This window comes from Jatropha curcas, chromosome 11 (genome assembly GCF_041381405.1).
Source record: "Jatropha curcas cultivar XTBG-Jc1 chromosome 11, XTBG_Jcur_1.0, whole genome shotgun sequence".
NCBI classification, from domain to species: domain Eukaryota; kingdom Viridiplantae; phylum Streptophyta; class Magnoliopsida; order Malpighiales; family Euphorbiaceae; genus Jatropha; species Jatropha curcas.
In genome coordinates this window covers 6,260,923-6,279,870 of record NC_143161.1, presented here as the reverse complement: position 1 = coordinate 6,279,870, position 18,948 = coordinate 6,260,923, and the positions used below count along the sequence as shown (strand labels likewise).

At 36.8% G+C, this 18,948-nt stretch overlaps 4 protein-coding genes across 4 annotated transcripts; 2 read left to right on the top strand and 2 right to left on the bottom strand.

The window, feature by feature from the left end:
* Positions 1-163: 163 nt before the first annotated feature.
* TPLATE (ARM repeat superfamily protein) lies at positions 164-7,075 on the top strand. The gene is made up of 7 exons (XM_012215520.4): positions 164-1,493; positions 1,785-2,381; positions 3,191-3,552; positions 3,907-4,210; positions 4,868-4,990; positions 5,633-6,088; positions 6,298-7,075. The coding sequence occupies exons 1-7, from the start codon at positions 366-368 to the stop codon at positions 6,814-6,816; spliced, it is 3,489 nt and encodes a 1,162-aa protein (XP_012070910.1). The 5' UTR covers positions 164-365; the 3' UTR covers positions 6,817-7,075.
* A 419-nt stretch (positions 7,076-7,494) lies between these two features.
* Positions 7,495-12,755, bottom strand: COP13 (Proteasome component (PCI) domain protein). Its single transcript, XM_012215508.4, has 11 exons — positions 12,457-12,755; positions 12,063-12,178; positions 11,720-11,966; positions 10,767-10,824; positions 10,587-10,676; positions 10,325-10,390; positions 9,046-9,135; positions 8,761-8,919; positions 8,553-8,674; positions 7,976-8,048; positions 7,495-7,877 (listed from the first exon to the last, which is right to left on the bottom strand). The coding sequence occupies exons 1-11, from the start codon at positions 12,639-12,641 to the stop codon at positions 7,809-7,811; spliced, it is 1,275 nt and encodes a 424-aa protein (XP_012070898.1). The 5' UTR covers positions 12,642-12,755; the 3' UTR covers positions 7,495-7,808.
* Positions 12,756-12,855: 100 nt separating this feature from the next.
* Positions 12,856-15,136, top strand: LOC105632998 (Thioredoxin superfamily protein). Its single transcript, XM_012215497.4, has 4 exons — positions 12,856-13,171; positions 13,382-13,525; positions 13,629-13,834; positions 14,773-15,136. Exons 1-4 carry the CDS (start codon positions 12,930-12,932, stop codon positions 14,931-14,933), a joined length of 753 nt encoding a protein of 250 aa, XP_012070887.1. The 5' UTR covers positions 12,856-12,929; the 3' UTR covers positions 14,934-15,136.
* Positions 15,137-15,542: 406 nt separating this feature from the next.
* LOC105632989 (Ribosomal protein L13 family protein) lies at positions 15,543-18,707 on the bottom strand. Its single transcript, XM_012215484.4, has 6 exons — positions 18,608-18,707; positions 18,421-18,511; positions 17,962-18,033; positions 17,453-17,619; positions 16,975-17,086; positions 15,543-16,083 (listed from the first exon to the last, which is right to left on the bottom strand). The coding sequence occupies exons 2-6, from the start codon at positions 18,460-18,462 to the stop codon at positions 15,880-15,882; spliced, it is 597 nt and encodes a 198-aa protein (XP_012070874.1). The 5' UTR covers positions 18,463-18,511; positions 18,608-18,707; the 3' UTR covers positions 15,543-15,879.
* Between the last annotated feature and the right edge of the window lie 241 nt (positions 18,708-18,948).

Sequence of the window (18,948 nt, the reverse complement as noted above, 5' to 3'; positions counted from 1 at the left end):
CTGGAATTAGAAAAAAAAAAAAAAAACGAAGAAAGAGAAAACAGTAAAGACCAGACAGAACTAGGCCCCCAACTATGGGCCTCCAAACTAAGCCCAATGGGCCAAATTCACCCAATCATCGCCTTCTCCATCGTCAACTGCTCTATGCCCGTCAAGCATCCACTGCAACTGAAAATGAAGCTCTAACGCTGCCAACTCTCACAAGCTTCCCTCCATCCTTTCTCCATTTCCAATAACAACATTTAAATCTTTCGTTAAATTGTACATGTCCAAATCACCAATATATACGCTTTAAAGTAAAACTGCAGTACCTGTTTCTTGACCGGAAGTAATACTTTGAAATCTTGGTCTCTTCATAGGCCAAGATGGACATACTCTTCTATCAGATCCAAGCGGACCTTCGCTCAAATGACGCTTTACGCCAATCTGGTGCTCTTCTTCAAGCTCTCCAGCAATCAGCTGGTGGCCGTGACATTTCCGTCATCGCCAAGACCGCCGTGGAAGAGATCGTCGCTGCACCAGCCTCCGCTGTCTGTAAAAAGCTTTCCTTCGACTTAATTCGATCCACGCGGCTAACTGCGGATCTATGGGACTCCGTTTGTACCGGTGTTCGTAACGATCTCCACTTCCCTGACCCTGATGTCACTGCAGCTGCTGTGTCTATTCTTGCTGCTATGCCTTCTCACTCGCTTTCTAAACTGATTATGGATTCCAATACTGAAATCTCTGGTTGCTTTGATTCTCCTAGCGATAATTTACGGTTTTCGATTACTGAAACCCTTGGTTGCATTTTGGCTCGTGATGATATGGTGACGTTATGTGAAAACAATGTGAATTTGCTTGATAAGGTATCGAGATGGTGGGGGCGAATTGGGCAAAACATGTTGGACAAATCTGACGCCGTTGTTAAAGTCGCGTTTGAATCAGTTGGGAGGTTGTTTCAGGAGTTTGATTCGAAGAGGATGAGTCGATTAGCGGGTGATAAGTTAGTTGATAGCGAAAATTCATTAGCGATTAGGTCTAATTGGGTTTCATCAATGGTGGATTTCATTTGGAAGAGAAGAAGTACTTTAATGTCCAGGTCATTACTCTTACCTATAGAGAATTTTAGGGCTACTGTGTTCCCACTTGTGTATGCAGTGAAGGCAGTCGCGTCAGGCAACTTGGAGGTAATCCGGAAGGTTTCCAAGGCTGCTGCCAGTGGAGTCAATGGTAGCGTGGTCGATTCTAATGCAGAGAAGTTAGTTGGGGTGTCTGATGTGGTAACGCATTTAGCTCCCTTTTTAGCGTCATCACTGGATCCAGCATTGATTTTTGAGGTGGGAATTAATATGTTGTACCTGGCTGATGTGCCTGGAGGCAAGCCGGAGTGGGCTTCACAATCTATTATTGCCATCTTGACGCTTTGGGATAGGCAGGAATTTTCTTCAGCAAGGGAGAGTATTGTTAGAGCTGTCGTTACAAATCTGCATCTCCTTGATCTTCATATGCAGGTATCGATCTTGATTCTTCTATTTCAAAGGAACTTACACATTAAGATTATTTGGGTATGAGGAAGCTAGAATTATATACACTACTACTCTTAATTTTGCTTCTTTATTATTGGTAAGGGAATAATTGAAGTTATTTTTGAGATTGTGAGCTTTGAAGTATACTGTTGAATACTTTCCACTAAATGAGCTCCAACGGAGACGTGCACTCAAGGAACACCTAGATAGCAGTTAGTTATTTTGTTGATGTTGGTTTGGATTGTCTATTGATATTGTCAAGTTTTCTGCTTGAAGGTTTCATTGTTTAAAAGGCTGCTTTTGATGGTGAGAAATTTGAGGGCAGAATCAGACCGCATGCATGCGATAGCATGTATTTGTAGGACAGCTCTTTGTGTTGACCTTTTTGCTAAGGAAAGTGTCCGAAGAGGTCAGAAACCTCTTGCAGGCACTGACATTGCTTCTCTTTTTGAGGATGCAAGAATAAGAGATGACCTTAATAGCGTAACAAGTAAAAGCTTATTTAGGGAGGAGTTAGTGGCATCACTGGTGGAAAGTTGCTTCCAGTTGTCTCTACCTTTGCCTGAACAAAAAAACTCAGGAATGGAGAGCAGAGTGATTGGAGCTTTGGCTTATGGAACTGGTTACGGTGCACTGAACTGGACTGAACCAGCTTTGGAAGTGGTGGAAGTCTGCAGGCCTTGTGTAAAATGGGATTGTGATGGAAGGACCTATGCAATTGATTGCTATTTGAAGTTACTTGTTAGGCTGTGCCATATCTATGATACCCGAGGTGGGGTAAAAACTGTTAAAGATGGTGCTTCTCAGGATCAGATTTTAAATGAGACAAGACTGCAAAATTTGCAACGTGAACTTGTGCGGGATCTGCGTGAGGTACGTATGCAGTTATTTGAAAATCAAATACTACATTTAGTGACAGTAGAATTTTACGCATTAATGCTAGAGTAGATAGCTATAATGTTGTTTGTACGCACTTGTGTACTCTTGTTCAAATTGTACACTGTGCAGTTTTACAGCATTGTGCCAATGTTGATTCATGCTACTTATTGGGTCTATGACCCTTGAGAAGTTGATAGTGCTTTCACCCCCAACAATCAAATTCCGTTGTCATGTTTTGACTGTGGAACTTAGTTCTTAATGAGGATTTTATGTTGCTGTTGCTTCTCGCAACTGTCGTGTGATTTATCAGGAACTAGAGAAATGTTCATTTGGAAGATGATAGTGTTGAATATTGCTTCAGGTTATACTGTTATATGGTTGTCATTGTTGATTAATGTTCTATCTTTGTCTTATTAGTTTCCTTGGCTTTTCCAGGGTTTTAAATGACAGAATCGGAAAGAGTAATTATATATATATATATATGCAACATGTTAAGTTAATAGTTGGAAGAAACATGAGATATGATCACTTCTTATTTTTCATCTTCTGTTTCTAGGATATTGCTGGATCACCTGTAGAAAAATTAAAAATAACATCAGTAGGCTAAAATTCTATTATCGAATGACTGAAACTTTATGAAACAGCTGTTATTTAAAAAACCCTGCCTGTTCTTTTTGTTATAACCTCGATCTTATCCATTTCTCAGTGTAGCTCTTTGTTTTTTTCTTCCCTATTTGTCTTGGCTCATGTACAGTACATATGACACTTTCTGTCTTACTTCTTCATCAATTTCAATTTAACAGGTAAGTAACACAAGAGTATGTGCTCGTCTTATTTGGGCAGTCGCAGAACACATAAACTTGGAAGGACTGGATCCACTTCTAGCTGATGACCCTGAGGATGCATTGAACATGATTATATCAAATATCCACAAGGTTTTATTCAACATTGATTCATCTGCGAATACATCCAATAGGCTTCAAGATGTTCAAGCAGTTCTTTTAAGTGCTCAGCGGTTGGGATCACGTAATGCTAGGGCTGGCCAGTTACTAACTAAAGAGCTGGAGGAGTTCAGAAACAGTGGGTTGGCTGATTCTGTCAACAAGCATCAGTGCCGTTTGATATTACAGAGAATTAAATATGTCCAAAGTCATCCCGATAATAGGTGTCTATTTTATTCCATTACCAGAATTCTGAATTGAAGTTAAAAAGATTCTAGTATCATTATAGCTGTTTTGCATATGATGTTATGTTTATGAATGGTAATAATACAATAGGGCTCAGGATATTTTATTTTTATTGACCTACATAACAATTCTGATCTAGATCAGAGTACACACTCCTCAAATTCTTTCGTTACCAACTTTCTGTGTTGATTTGTGGTTGGCTGCAAATTAGGATATTTCCATATACCGCATCCATTCAATTTGTTATTCTGCATCACTCCAGCCTTATATCTTAAATTTTATGGTAATAACTATTCTGTCATGGGAGTTGAGATGCATTGTTTTTCTTTCAGGTGGGCTGGGGTTAGTGAAGCTAGAGGAGACTATCCATTCAGCCACCATAAACTTACTGTTCAATTTTACGAAGCAGCTGCGGCACAGGACAGAAAGTTAGAAGGATTAGTTCACAAGGCTATTTTAGAGCTTTGGCGGCCAGATCCTAGTGAATTAACTATTTTGCTCACAAAAGGAATTGATTCTAAATTACTCAAGGTTATGCCAGCTGCATATACTTTGACTGGCAGCAGTGATCCATGCTATGTCGAAGCGTATCATTTGGCAGACTCTGGTGATGGCAGGATCACTCTGCACCTGAAGGTTAAGATTCTTTTCTCCACACTTGACTTTTTTTTTTATGTTTCTGTTTACCCCTATATTTATGTTGTTGTGCAACATATCATCTGCATTTATCATTCTAAGTGATTTACTTTCATTGCATGGCACCATATCTCTCCTTATCACTCAGAGGAACTAATGAATTATTAATTGCTAAAATTAATTTTGTTTCTTCTTGGATCTACTCATTATTAAGAGAAATTCCATAAACAATTTGTTTCCTAGGACCTGTAAAGAGGGTTATGTTTGATCTGACATTTAGGAGTGCTAACCATATTAAATGTGAATTAAGAACTGCTGTTTTCCTTGTCATTGTTTTTTAAAATTGGGTTTTTACAATTGTAATAGGTTCCAGCTCATGTCTAAATTAGTGCATTACATGTGCTACAAAATGAGTGGGTGTGCTATCATTTATATTCCTGTTAAATGAGGATTCTAAATGTGCTGGTCTAACTTATAGGGTTAATGTTTTGATAAATCAAAGAAATTAAATGAATAGGAGCAGTTTTATTATGCTTTCGTCTTTTTTTTTTTTTTTTTTTTTTTAAAGCTCACCCTCTTTCTTTCCTTCTGAGATATTGTGAAATGTTTTCATGTTATGTTGATATTCGTTTTGTTAATATGGTAAGCTGGTTGCAGGTCTTAAATTTGACTGAACTTGAACTTAATCGGGTGGATATTAGGGTTGGGTTATCCGGTTCACTATATTTTATGGATGGATCTCCTCAGGCTGTGCGACAGCTACGCAATCTTGTTTCACAGGTATCTTTTGTTCCAGGCTTTCAAAGATCTTCCCTTAAAACTCTGTTCATAATCTTTTTCCACACCTTCATTTGCATTCTCTGGCTGCTGTTCTTAAGGTGGGCTTTGCTGGTTATCATTCTTGATGAGAGGATTTACGACTACTGATTGCCATTCTGAAAGTTAAACTGTATATTCTATAATGGTCTGTAGTTTGAGGAGTATATGGATGAGGGTTTTTGTTATATTGCGTGCTGTCTTCCTATGTTGAAGGTTTCATAAAAATTTCAATTGTTTCTTGGAATCTTAGAGGCTACCCCTGTCTCTCTCACATGGTTTCTGTATTTTAGTCGCTCATATATAGTTATAATGATTTGTACTGTTCAGGTCACATAAATTCTCACTGAAATGACTTACAAAATATTGTGTGTCAACTCCAGCTTCTTAGATTTTGATCTGAGCCATGTAGGAGCTTTGCAAGTAAAATCCTATATGTCAGTGAGGTGAAAAGTTTTCATGTAATATATGTCTTTGCAAGTTTTTTCTTCAAATAGATATCTTCTGTTGGGTTTTCAACTATAGTTAATATTATTGTTCTTTTTCATTTATCTTTTCTCCTTAATACTTCCACTTACTAGATTTTGTGATCTTTACATTTGATAGGATCCAGTACTCTGCAGTGTGACAGTGGGTGTATCCCACTTTGAGAGATGTGCCCTTTGGGTTGAAGTCTTGTACTACCCATTCTATGGAAGTGGTGCTATAGGAGATTATGATGGTGACTATTCTGAGGAGGATCCACAAATCATAAGGCAGAAAAGAAGCTTAAGACCAGAACTAGGAGAACCGGTGATTTTGAGGTGTCAGCCTTACAAAATCCCTTTGACTGAACTTCTTTTGCCACATAAAATATCACCTGTTGAGTTCTTTCGCTTATGGCCTAGTTTACCAGCCATAGTGGAGTATACTGGCACATATCTGTATGAAGGAAGTGGCTTCAAGGCTACTGCTGCACAACAATATGGGTCTTCTCCTTTCCTTAGTGGACTGAAATCTTTGCCTTCCAAGCCTTTTCACAGTGTTTGCTCCCACATGATCCGCACAGTGGCAGGATTTCAGGTAGGATCTACTAATGAAGTTTCTGCTTCCATATTGATGAGAACTTCAAAGAAATATACTTTTAGGAGTATTGATCAAATGACTTGTTTGTTAAAGTGATTTAAGCCTATTCAGAATGCGTGAAATATTTCATACCATGAAACTTCGAATTCTGTCTTTGGACAGCTTTTTTTTTTTTTTTTTTTTTTTTTGACATTCTCTTTGGACAGCTTTGTTATGCTGCAAAAACCTGGTTTGGGGGATTCTTGGGCTTGATGATTTTTGGAGCCAGTGAAGTTAGCAGAAATGTGGACTTGGGTGATGAGACAACTACCATGTTATGCAAATTTGTGGTCCGAGCATCCGATTCATCAATCACCAAAGAGATTGAAGCAGACTTGCAGGGTTGGTTGGATGACCTTACTGATGGGGGTGTGGAATACATGCCTGAAGATGAAGTGAAGGAGGCTGCGGCCGAGAGACTTAGGATTTCAATGGAACGGATAGCTTTGCTAAAAGCGGCCCAACCGCCACCTAAAGCTCCAAAATCTGACGATGAAGAGGAAGAAGAGGAAGACGAGGATAAAAAGAAGGAAAAGAATGGGGAAAAGAAAGATGGTGAAGATGGTAAACCTAAAGGAACCTTGTCAAAGTTGACTGCAGAGGAGGTTGAGCACATGGCTCTTCAAGCAGCAGTGCTCCAGGAATGGCACATGCTTTGCAAAGAGAGAAGCACTCAGGTTAATTGAAACCTGCATCTCTTAATTTTTAGAAAGAAGGGTTTGAGAAAATTTCTTGTACTCGTGTAATCTAATATTGATTCTTGGAATAGGTAGAAAATTTAGGATACAGACTGCCTCTTTCTTCGTCTTCTTCCCTTCTTTCTTTTCTTGTCAAAATACTTCAGTTTTTATGGGATATTCCCTTGTACATCATGTACCGGATAGGCATTATTTCATTGCTTCTTTGTGAGGAATTAAAGAAAAATGAGTTGAAGTGTTTTCCGTATTCTTTCTACTTTGGAACTGAATTTCTGTATACCTTTTTTGGGAATTGAGTTTCGATTGGCATCGTGCTGTTTCTCTATTTCTTTTTAAATCAGGTAATAAGGTGGAGGCAGGAGAGCAAGTTATACTTCCAAGTTTTTAACTGGAGACACAATTGTCCTTCGTAAGTCTAACGATCTGCTAAACGACATTGAGAGGAAGACAACTTTTCCCTCCAAAAAAACTATTTACCTAAAAAAGTATTTACCTGGCATATGAAATTATTCTACAACGAATCAAATTGTTAACTCCATTTGTTTCTCAGTTAAAAAACACTTGATACTTTCATTTGCACCAGATTACTAACTTCATTAGACGCAGATAACTCATTCCCGCTCGATGATTAGTTATCCTTTTGGACGTTCCCAAACTGATCAAGAGTTCAACAAATACCAATCTAATTTGGAATCTCAGGAATAGGCAACTGGTTTACAACTTTAACGCATCAGGCACAACTTAATGAGAAATCGCTGTTTTACACTACTAAAATCAAAATTGTGCAATGTACATAATGACCATAATTGCTTCTTATCATATTTGTCTGGAGGGGAGAGGAAAATGGGGGATGTGACGCGTATTAATTTTCTTAGGGAAAATATGGAAGAAAATTTTCCCATTTCCTTGAACATGGAGCCCTGAAACAAAATATGAGCCCTAGCATCATTTACCACTTCTTTTCCTAAAGCTTCCTCTCCTCATATATTGAATTTCTGGGGAACTGTGTCAAAGTCATCAAAGTCAAATCTCTGACGCTCTCTCCCAGCCTGAATGTATAATCATATAATCTAATCAGCGCATAGAAGGTTCCAAAAAACGCTTGGACAGTTCCTATTGCATGAATCAAAATGATAAACCAGCTCACCTTTGCTAAGTACAAGGGATCGCAGGACATGAGTTCATCCATTGCAGTCAACTTCTTTGACAGTTCCATTATCCTGCAAAAACAGAGGGAGAATTAAGTAGTTATGAATCCATTGATGACCTGGCCACTAACACTTGATGTTGAACCATTCATTACAGTTATACTGGGTGACAGCAACTCCATTTCAGCTAATTTTATGACCTATATAAGTTCATTTCTTGGGATAATCGACTTGATTGCAGTTAATAATACTTTGCTACTAGCAAAATCCTCACAAGGAAAAATATGCTTAAGTTTGTTTGGATTCTTGAATTTGATTCGAAACCTAAGGTTTTGAAATATAAAGTTACTTGAAATGATACATGTTTTAAAATTACTTGTCATTATATTTAAACCTTAAATTTGTTATTGACTTTATTTAAATCCAAATTCATAAACTTTTGACAACTCAAGACAACAGAATTATTTAAATCCAAATGCCTAAATTCAAACACAACAAGAATTCTTAACTGGAAAGTGAATGCACAATGAAGTTCTTGCCATATAACACACATTAACAATGTTAGAACTGCTATACCTTTGAATTGAGGAGTCAATACACTCAATCATCTCACAGGTTTTATATTGCTCTGGATCTTCTTGGAATCTAACCATACCATCTTTTTGGTTGATTGTCGCATATATTTCACCATCTTGGATCTAAAGTTTGACATAGAAATATTAGCCATACATGGACAACATTGTGAAATAAGTTTTGAGTGTGTGTATAGGACATTAGTAACTACCATTTGGAGCACATGCATTTCAGCTTCTTTTGGGCTATTGAGTTGCACAGTGTTGGCTATATCTTGGAGGGAGAGAGTCAGATATGTCTGGGTCAATCTCTGGATGTTTCTCTTATACATGGATGATAAAACTTGCTTCACCAGTCCAAAATTATTATCCTGCAAAAGAATTCAAAGCCACCTTGAAAAGACATAAAGGAACCACATGAAAATTTCATTTGACCATAAGAAAGATCTCAGATTTCTGTTACTAGAGACGTTTGAAGTATATGACAGATAACTCACACTTTCAAACTTCTCCCTGTTTGCCTGGACATTCGACTCTAATTCTTCAATTTTTCCAGTGCTGTAACTATTTGCTAATTCAATGTAAGGCTGCTCAAAGGACAAAAATAATGTGTTAAGAGAAGTCAACTAAAACATAAAACAGCTCAACTAGAAACCAAATGCTTGGAAACTTTGCAGGCAAATGTAAATGAGTAATATTTGTAGAAACAAGTAATCTACCGAAGTCTTATCGTTTATAAAATTGTGCACACAGTGCCACAATCAACGGTAGAGCTGTTCAAGATTTTTTGAGACATGCCCAAATTGTTAAAACTGCTCCACACTGACCCATAATTTGTAGGTTTCAAGAGGTACAAGTAGGTTGTTGCTTTCGTTTATTGAAAAACCAACACTTTCATGGGTTAGCAGAAGGTTAAGAGTTCTGAAACCATATATAACCAACCGACCAATAAACAATATATAAAATGACAATGTATCAGGGTTACGAATATATATATTCAAACTAAACGTTACATCCTATTTCGACTTTCTCATCTAGCCTCTCACCATCAGTTTCACACACTCTCTCTTGTCTGTCAGTTTTTCTCCCTTAATCTCTTTCGATCTTTCATCCAAGGCAACATGAAGACTCCTATCTCTTAAGTTTTTCCATGCTAAAAATTATTTTATTGATATCATTCTCACCCCACTTCACCCGACCGAACATGCCGGTTCCTTTGTTGTGCAGACTGGCATCGGATTGAGAAATTTCCACCCCCAAAATGTCAGTTTTGGCTAGACAGGATACCACCAACCCAATCACCCTAACCCATGAACACAACTAACCAATGGAACAGAACTTGATAGTGACAGAACAGTTATAAAAGATTGAAAACAGACAAATATCCCAAGAACATGGAAATTGTGATCATAAAAAATAATTGTGGCTCACCAATCTGGTTCAATGCATGATATGCACAAATCCTCAGGGAGAATTTTCCTTTTTTAAATGGTGATACACGTGACAATAGGAGCACTACCCAAATAACAAAAAAGAGAGGACCTATTCCTCATAAAGTTTATCTGCTAATGCCTATAGAAGGATCTCGTCCCTATTTCAGACCAAAAGACCTTTGGTCATACTATGGTTGTATGCTTTTTTCAGAGTCTCAGTTGGGATCCATAAGTTGCATTAGCAGAAAGGAAGAATATGGATCCCTCTTGACCCCAGCCAACTAATGTAATAATGCAACATAAATATAAATATTAAATAACATTAATTTAATTCTGTAATTACCTGACAAAAGTTCTTCAGATTTCTTTGAGCTGCTGTAGAAGCATATTTAGGAAGACTGGTAGAAAACTGCTACCATGAGAATAACTAGTCATACAACAAGTCGCCAACAAAGTAATGGAGAGATTAAAAGAGAGATATTTATAGATGGTCATTCCATGCAATACTTCATGGTAGGGAATCTGTTTGACTGCATACTATTAAGTTCATATCCAAAGTTAATATGACTTTTAGGCATGGTGAGGTAAAAAAGAATAAAACATACCTGTCCCTGGTGAATTAGAGAAACCAGTATGTATTTTTTGTATGCTTCAACTGCTATTGCATTTATAGAAGACATAGGAGCAGTCACAACCTGAGATAAGGATTATTAACAGAGCAAATTACCGAGATAAAATTGAATGATTAAAAAATTAAACACAATGGATGAAAATATAAGACATACATTGTGTAAAAGCTCCAATGCTTTCTTAAAGCGTTTTTGTCCAATGCATATCATCCCTCTGTCATTATATCAACTGTGAGGCATACTCAGAAACTCCTCATCAATATAGAAAGCTGTTAACCAATTAAAGTGCAGAGAACAAGGAGCTGCTAAGTTTTGAATAAATCATCATCATTTCATTTGTCAGCCTAGTTATTTATTCATTCATTTTGATTGATTAAAAAGCACAATCCATTATCAAACTCTACATTTAGTTATGAGCAAAGAGAACAATAACCAAAACCATAAATTTAAAGTTCACAAATTAGTTGTGTTATGACTGAATGATTAGTAACTGAAACCAATAAATGATTCATCACAATCTAAATTGTGAAACTGATCATATCTTTTCATGCTTCCAGTTAAATTTAAATACCAAAGCTCTTCAGCTGGTGCTTTCTAGAGTAGGCTAATTTAACTTATTTAAATTATCCTAACGCACTCCAAATTTAGCCTGCTCCAAGAGACTAAGCATAACCATCATATTAGATATTGTAACATTATTCCATCCAAACAAGAGTCCTGGGACCAATGAACAACAAAAGCTACAAATAAACTGGTTTATAGGCCACACGTTTACTGCTACTCGTTCATTTCTAACTTAAAAACAGCAAAATTAACTTGATAAAAGGAATGAAGCACTAATCTGACGAGTTGACTATTCAAAACTTGATAGAAAATCTTCAAGGGAAGAGCAACAAAAAACGTTAAAGATCTCAAGAAGCTAACACATTATCCAATTAAGTGAGAAATGCCAAATGAACAAGGAATGCTGCAAAGATGTAAAGGCAGACCCAAGAACGAGTGTCAACAGAAAAAAGAAGAGCTTCCAAAGGGCAAAGAAGTCCAGCCTAATGAAAGTAAAAAGAATATCAGATGAAACAGATAAATAGTGAGCAGAAAAAATGACTCACCCATAATAACCATAGAGAAACAAGTCCCTTGGCTGATCAACCTCGAAAATATCATCCTCCAAAATGGAAAGACCAGCTTTATAGCACTTTGATAACAAGCAAAGTTGAAGGAACTCTGGGTGCAAAGGGGTCAAATGTACAGTGGAAGACTGAAGCTTTCTTACAGCTGCCAGCATTGGAGCTACCCCACGCAAAGGTGCTTCAAGCATCATAACTTGGTCTTTGAACCTCTTACAAACAGATACTACTGCAAAGCCGTAACACTTAAAGTGAATGGCTGTGCATATAGCACTAATTAATATATTTAAACACAACTAGTTCAATTCCGAGTAAAGATAAATACACTTATCAGGCACCAAACGAATCTGTTCTGCAACACAAGAGGTGATGAACCTAGCAAATATCAAGGCCAATGTTTCAGCTTGCTCTTTAGAAACTGGCCCCGAAGTGGATGCCTCTCTGCCACCAGAAATAAGCCGGCAATCAGAAATCTATTGTCCCAACTCCAAAAACCCAATAAACCAAATCACATTTCATTCACTCAGTTCACCAAAATTCAAAAACATCCAAACCATGTAATCTTTACACTAAAATAGCATCTAGAAACATAAATTACCGACAAAATCCTAAAACCCTAAAATCATTATAACCACAATCAAAATTTTTTTAATAAAAGAAAACCGATAAAAAACTGAAAAAACGTGTAAATACAAGTAAAGAAGAGAATCGGAACATACAGGATATAGAGGTAACCGAGAGAATGTATGGAGGGGTCAAGCTGTTCGAGGAAAGGCAATAACCGAGTGGACTCATTGTGAAGCGAGTCGTCTACTTGTTTCAAGTAAGTGTGAAGAGCAGAGATATCCGTTAAGCTACTCGATAGTCCTTGGATTAGCGTCAATACCGATTCTATAGAGTTCATCCTCGATTTTCCCTTCTGATGATCGAACAATCAATCAATCAACAAATACACTCAAAACAGAGAAATTTTCCCACTTTCTTTCCTTTGTGTGTCCGCGTTAGCAGAGGGACTCGGTATCAACTCGGATATAAATAGGAGAAGGACTTGATGGGCTGATGGCCCAACAAAAGCCCAAAAATACCCCAGCTTAAAGGAATAAATATACTTGCTGGAATAGCACAAATCAGTTTGGAAGGTCAGAAAATACCAGAAACAACCTAGGAAGAAACAAGATCGAAAAGCAGAGTAATGGCGGATTACCATTTTGTGTATAAGGATGTGGAAGGAGCATCGACGCAGTGGGATGATATACAGAGAAAGCTTGGGAATTTACCAGAAAAACCACCTGCTTTCAAGCCACCGTCTTTTACTCCAGCTCCAGACGAAGATTCCATTCCTAAAGATAAATCTTGGATTGATAGCAAGAACGAAGAGGACCTCGAGGACCTCGAGGATGATCTCGATGACGATCGATTTCTCGAAGATTACAGGTCTCTCTCTATCTTTCAATTGATCTGCAACTAAATTGAAATTTTTTTTTCTATAGTCTTTTTGGAAATCAAGAAAGCTAGTGAAAAGTATCAAATGGCTGGGGATGGAGCTCATTGAAGTCACTGGGGAGTTGTTTTTCTTTTTGAATTAAATATGTTTTCTTTTTATGGAAAGTTTTCTTGTTTTAATGGTGAAATGTGTGTTGATAGGAAGAAGAGGTTGGCAGAGATGAGGGAAGCAGTTAAAATTTCTAGGTTTGGATCAGTGCTTCCAATTTCGGGGTCAGATTTTGTGAGAGAAGTGTCTCAAGCTCCACCTGATGTTTGGGTTGTTGTGGTTCTCTACAAGGATGGGTATAGCTTTAGACATTATTTCTGTGATCTAAATTTGGCTAATACAAGCTACGGCCTTGCTCGATTATCGTTTTAGTTTATTTTTTTATTTTTCTCTCGATAGATACCAGGAATGTGGAGTATTGATGCGATGTCTGGAAGAATTGGCAACTAGATATCCTGCTACAAAGTTCGTTAAGATCATATCTACAGATTGTATACCAAACTACCCGGATCGTAATCTTCCCACTTTATTGGTGTACAATAATGGTGCGGTGAAAGCAAATTATGTGGGTCTGCAGAGTTTTGGCCGGAGATGTACCCCTGAAGGTATTTACTTGTGATTGCTTTGTTGCTTTTCTTTCCACTGTCTTATTGCATTTGTTTATGTTTTTTTTTTTCTTGTGCTGAAAATCATTCTGTATCTTCACTAGCCTAGATCTCAATTATGTTATGCAAGAAACTCTTTCTGTGAAGCCTTATATAGTTTCTCCGGATCATAATTCTCCTATACATTGTAAAATTGAAATTTCAATTGCATTCTGGTCTATGTGGGATTATACAAAATGCTAAAATTGCATTATGAAATTCCAATTTGAGTGACGGACTTGTAATGTTTCTCAGTTTTATATAGCAGACTAGAATTGGATGAAGACATTCTCAAGATGAAATTTGGGTTGGCAGCTTCTATGTAAAATAAGTATAAAGTTCCTTTAGGATATGTTAAGCATGCACTACTTGAATGTTTCTGTATAAACTATGGTTTGTCGTATCATCATATTTTGACCTTATTTCCTGTGCATTGTGGTGTTATCATATTATTTTTGTGTCTGTCATTTCTAATTAAGAGTGCCTTGTGTCTTCCAACTAAGCTTAGGTCAACCTGCTGCTCTTGTTTCTTTATTTTGAAAGAGTTGGGGTGAGAAAAAGAGCAAGAGTTTTGTCTAAGCCCCAATTTATGACGTAACAGAATCGGGTCCAAACTTCAAGTTCTTTTGCTTGGACAGAGAGAGTGAAAAAAAGAAAAATTGAATGTAGAAATTGGTAGTTAGTCCCAGACCAGAGGTAGTGGTTTCGGGATGCATGCATGCCTAATTTGAGATACATTGGGAGACTGTCTTGTTATAAACAAATAAACTATGTTATTTTGCTGGTGGTTGTGTTGGGTCTTCCCCTATTAAACTATAATGGCATTCTTCTTTTATTTGGACATTTAATTGTATAAGCTTGTTTTCTGATCCGTTGTTGTTTATCTCCTTAAACATTAGGTGTTGCATTAGTTCTTTGTCAATCAGATCCAGTACTAAATGATGGTCAGAATGGAAGTGATCCGTCGAGAGAAACTGTCATGGAAGGAGTTCGGAGAAGGCTTATAGAGAAGGTTGTGAAGGAGCACGAAGATGATGATGATGGATCATCAAGTGATTAGAATTTTAGTAGTTTCTATTGGGTTTTTTTTTTAAGAGGAAGAGGAGCAAAATTGTATTTTATGCAACCAGAGCTGTGTTTTATGTTTCTTTGGATATCTTATTGCATCTTGTACAAGTTGTTAGGTTATTTGTTGGTGTTCATTTGCTTAAGATGCTCGTTTCAGTTCTCTTTTTTCTATATATATTTTTTCATAATTATTAATCCACTTGTTCACCTACATTTTGCCAATTCTATGATGAGTAGTAAGTTTACAGATGCTTCTATTCAGAAATTATTAAGCTTATATTAGATCCTTAATTGGTGCATCTGCTCAAATATTATCAAGAAAAATTCATCAATCACATTGAAATAATGGGATTGAATTCTTGTTCCCGATGTTGTATTAACTAACTTAAAAGAACATACACTTTAGAGTAGCTCTAGGAACCAATGCCACTTTATCTTCAAGTTAATCTTAAACATATCATGATTATCAAAATCAACCAAGTACTTGCAAGCATATCTAACATCAGAAGCAAACTACTCATCATCGTGTTTAATTATCTGAACCGCTGGTTAATGCATACGACACTGGCGATACATGTGCATTTTCGGACATCAACAGCCATCAGCCAAAATTCAGTATTGCATTTTCTCACAGAAAATATGTCCGGAGAAAAGAATTCCCAGGACAACCTAAGAACTTGCAGCAATCACAGTCCCATTTCTCTCTCAGACTGATGATAGACCTAACAGGAATTTCAAGAACCAGGAGAGTAATACTTCAATTTCTGACAGAATGGGATCCATGATCATTTATGGCAAGTTACATACAGAATAAGAAAACATCTATTTGACAGATGGACACTAGTTTTCCAATTTTAGTTCATCCATTTTCAGTTCAACTTCTTTGTTTCTTCACAATCTTGTATCATTAGCCCTCCCAAGTTTCACTCAGTCTCTTCTTAAACTTCTTTCTTTCTGCCTTTTTGCTTATCATTACCACCTTGTTCTTGCTGTTCAGTTTTTTTCTGAGCTCGAATCATGGCTCGTCTGGCACGTGGCCGCATTTCTCGCACTGCTCTAGGAGGCATTACATATGGTTCAAGGGGCCGATCACCAAAGGGGTGCTCACTTCCAGCAAAAATTCTCAGCTTTCGATCTCTATCCTACATCCATAAAACCAGTATTACAAAATAATAATTCTAAAACACTCCAAGCTCCATACTTGAAATTAATAAAGCAAAGTATATTCTAAAGGAAAACAAACTTGCAAGTTTATATTAGAGCATCATTTAATTGGGCCTACCCAGACAATCAGCTCCATTTATTTCAAAGGAGAAGCAAGAAATGCAAGTTCAAAGAAATGTTGATGGATATCATCTCCAAAAATTGAAGTATCAGAACCTACTACAGAAAAGAATGCTTCACCAAGTTTGATTAAGGATTTGAAGTTTAACAGAAACCTTTTGCGAAGGTTCTGTAGTATTCTCCAATTTCAGAGCTTTGTGAGGCCAAAGTGTACTAGGGTTTAGAGTTTAGGTTTTGACAGGTTCTTTGTACCAGTCTTGTCTTATTATTATTAGTGGATTTCTAGCCAATTTGCCTGCAGTCTACGTTAACATGAATCTGTTTACTCTATTTTTCTATCTTTTTGTTTTGCACCCACTCAAACTAGATTTCGCCTTGATGTTCTTATAACCTAGGGAAACAAACAACAGTATGTTGATTATTTTCACTTTACTGATTTAACTGCCTTTCAGTGTAGCCTACTGCATGAGATATATGAATTACTTTTCTTCAGAAGTGTCACACCAACGTAACAATGGTAACAAAGGATCCACAAAGCCGACCTCAACTAGTTTGAAACTAAGGTCTAGTTGTTATTATGTCACACTAACATAACCCTGCCATATGGTGGGAAATGAGGTGAGACAGAAGATAAGAGTGAACATTGAACAGCAACTTAAAAGCATTTCCACACAAGAAAGATATTTCAGAAAACAAAAAAAAGTCAACAGTATTTTAGAGTCAATATAAATGTCCATTATAGTACTAACATCACGCAATTTGTTTCTAGGAAGCATTCGCAGGACAGCTTTGCGAATTACTTCAGTAGGATCTTTCGCCATCTGATCCTTTAAACTCCTTTCTTTGAGATGGCCCACATACCTACAGGAAACAGGTAATTAAACATCATAACAAGCCTTCATTTCAAGAAAGGGACAAGGTGAGGCATTGTGTTAATATATATGTATGTCTGTAGTCAATTTCAGCTACCTTATTATTGATAAATATTGAAAGAAGGAAATTATCTATATCCTTCGAGATAAAAAGTTTTGCTTGGAATCCAAAATACTTCTATCAAGCTGCCAATGTTTGCAAAATTTTCGGGTACAGTGAAAAAATTTGTTTACTGCATGACAAGCTTGCAACACTAAACAATAGGTAATCAAAACTTGATATTTATTTCCTCATTATATCCTACATTACATAGCAAGTTCTTAGGACTCCATAAATAGAGAAGGTGATACTTGCCCAGTATGCCAGCGATAAAACTTATCCGTCATCTTTCTCCCTGTAACGCATACATCCTTCGCATTAAGAACAATGCACATATCCCCATCGTCACGATATGGAGCATATGTAGGCTTATCTTTGCCTTGAACTACTGTTGATATTTGAGATGCTAATCTTCCAAGGACCTACAATTATGTAAATAACTGTTACATGTGCATACTTCAATAGCTCAATCGTAATAACATGTGATATCAAAAGTTTTATTCAAGCAAGACAATCAAATAAACAACCACCAACGAACAAGTAGTTACTTCAGCAAGCCCTCCATCTGCTCTTATTTGGAATTGCACCACAAATAGGCCACTAAATCAATCAATTTTTATTTTTCCAAATAAAAATGGAAAGAGCACAAGATATTAGTTCATTAGACTACCTCATCACTAAAATTGATTAGCGTAGTGAATATTTTCTAGCCTTCTAGTCGAACCAATCTCAAAACAGTAAATGGAGAAAGAAGGAAGCCCCACCTGGCCTTTAGCATCAAATACTCTCCAACGCAAGCCTTCAAGATTGATACGTCTGAGGCCAGCAATCGCTTTCTGGAAGCATACAAGAAGAAAGTTTGTGTTATTGGTTAGAATCTATTTAAACGCCAATTATGAATTATCAAGTCCTAAACCAAAGTTATACAAACTACAAACAGTCAGAACCTATTAAGCACACACTATTACTAAATCTTACCTCAAATATAACCCTTTTCACCAATCCTAAAGGGATCATACCGTTCAAGAAAGAATCTTCCATCACTCGCTATACTAATGTGTGATAGTAACAAGTCATTCAGTTCTTTCCACAAATACTTAGCGTGCTCAAGATGAAATACTAATATTTCCCATGGAATGAGGGAAAACGAATCGGATTTCTACAGCCGAGCGAGAAAAAACAAATATGCAGATAAATGGTTCATGAAAGATAGAAAGAAGTACCTTCACGTTGCCATTGAAAGAGCTAGCTGCTTGGCTAGCCATGTTTCCCTGTACGATGAGTATTCTCGTTTATCACCCACAAATCATTCACCTGAGTAAACATCAAACAAAGTGCTAAGACCCCGTTTAGCAAACATTAAAAAAAATAATAATAAAACAAAAATAAATTGGGATTTAACGTCGAAACCTTGAGTAGCAGTAGGGTTTGTTTGCAGACTAGATGGAGACGAGAAACTTTTGACATAGGGGGTTTAGCTACGGTGGTGTGCATATGGTGTGGGCTGGGTCCATTCTATCAAGGCCCAACACCGGTCCATAAAAATATGCCCATTATTTTTTGCTCTTTAAGGGAAAAAAGTGTTTTTTTTTTACAATAACTACTTTCTCGTTACAGTTTTTTACATTTTTTTTTCTAATTTAGATGAGACTTTTAGAAAATTAAGATAGTAATTATTATATTTCAATTTTAACTTTATCTATATATTTTTATTAAAATTTATCTCAATTAAATAAGTATTAATGAAACTT

Coding starts and splice junctions, on each gene's coding strand:
- TPLATE (XM_012215520.4), top strand. CDS start 366: ATGGACATACTCTTCTATCAGATCCAAGCGGACCTTCGCTCAAATGAC. Junction 4,211..4,867: donor GGATCACTCTGCACCTGAAG/GTTAAGATTCTT, acceptor AGCTGGTTGCAG/GTCTTAAATTTGACTGAACT. Junction 4,991..5,632: donor TACGCAATCTTGTTTCACAG/GTATCTTTTGTT, acceptor TACATTTGATAG/GATCCAGTACTCTGCAGTGT.
- LOC105632989 (XM_012215484.4), bottom strand. CDS start 18,462: ATGGCTAGCCAAGCAGCTAGCTCTTTCAATGGCAACGTGAAG. Junction 18,034..18,420: donor CTTTCAATGGCAACGTGAAG/GTACTTCTTTCT, acceptor GTATGCTTCCAG/AAAGCGATTGCTGGCCTCAG. Junction 16,084..16,974: donor CTAGAAACAAATTGCGTGAT/GTTAGTACTATA, acceptor TTATGGATGTAG/GATAGAGATCGAAAGCTGAG.
- COP13 (XM_012215508.4), bottom strand. CDS start 12,641: ATGAACTCTATAGAATCGGTATTGACGCTAATCCAAGGACTATCGAGT. Junction 10,391..10,586: donor CTCTAATTCACCAGGGACAG/GTATGTTTTATT, acceptor TCATGGTAGCAG/TTTTCTACCAGTCTTCCTAA. Junction 9,136..10,324: donor ATCTGAAGAACTTTTGTCAG/GTAATTACAGAA, acceptor TCCTTTGAGCAG/CCTTACATTGAATTAGCAAA.
- LOC105632998 (XM_012215497.4), top strand. CDS start 12,930: ATGGCGGATTACCATTTTGTGTATAAGGATGTGGAAGGAGCATCGACG. Junction 13,526..13,628: donor GTGGTTCTCTACAAGGATGG/GTATAGCTTTAG, acceptor TTCTCTCGATAG/ATACCAGGAATGTGGAGTAT. Junction 13,835..14,772: donor CCGGAGATGTACCCCTGAAG/GTATTTACTTGT, acceptor CTTAAACATTAG/GTGTTGCATTAGTTCTTTGT.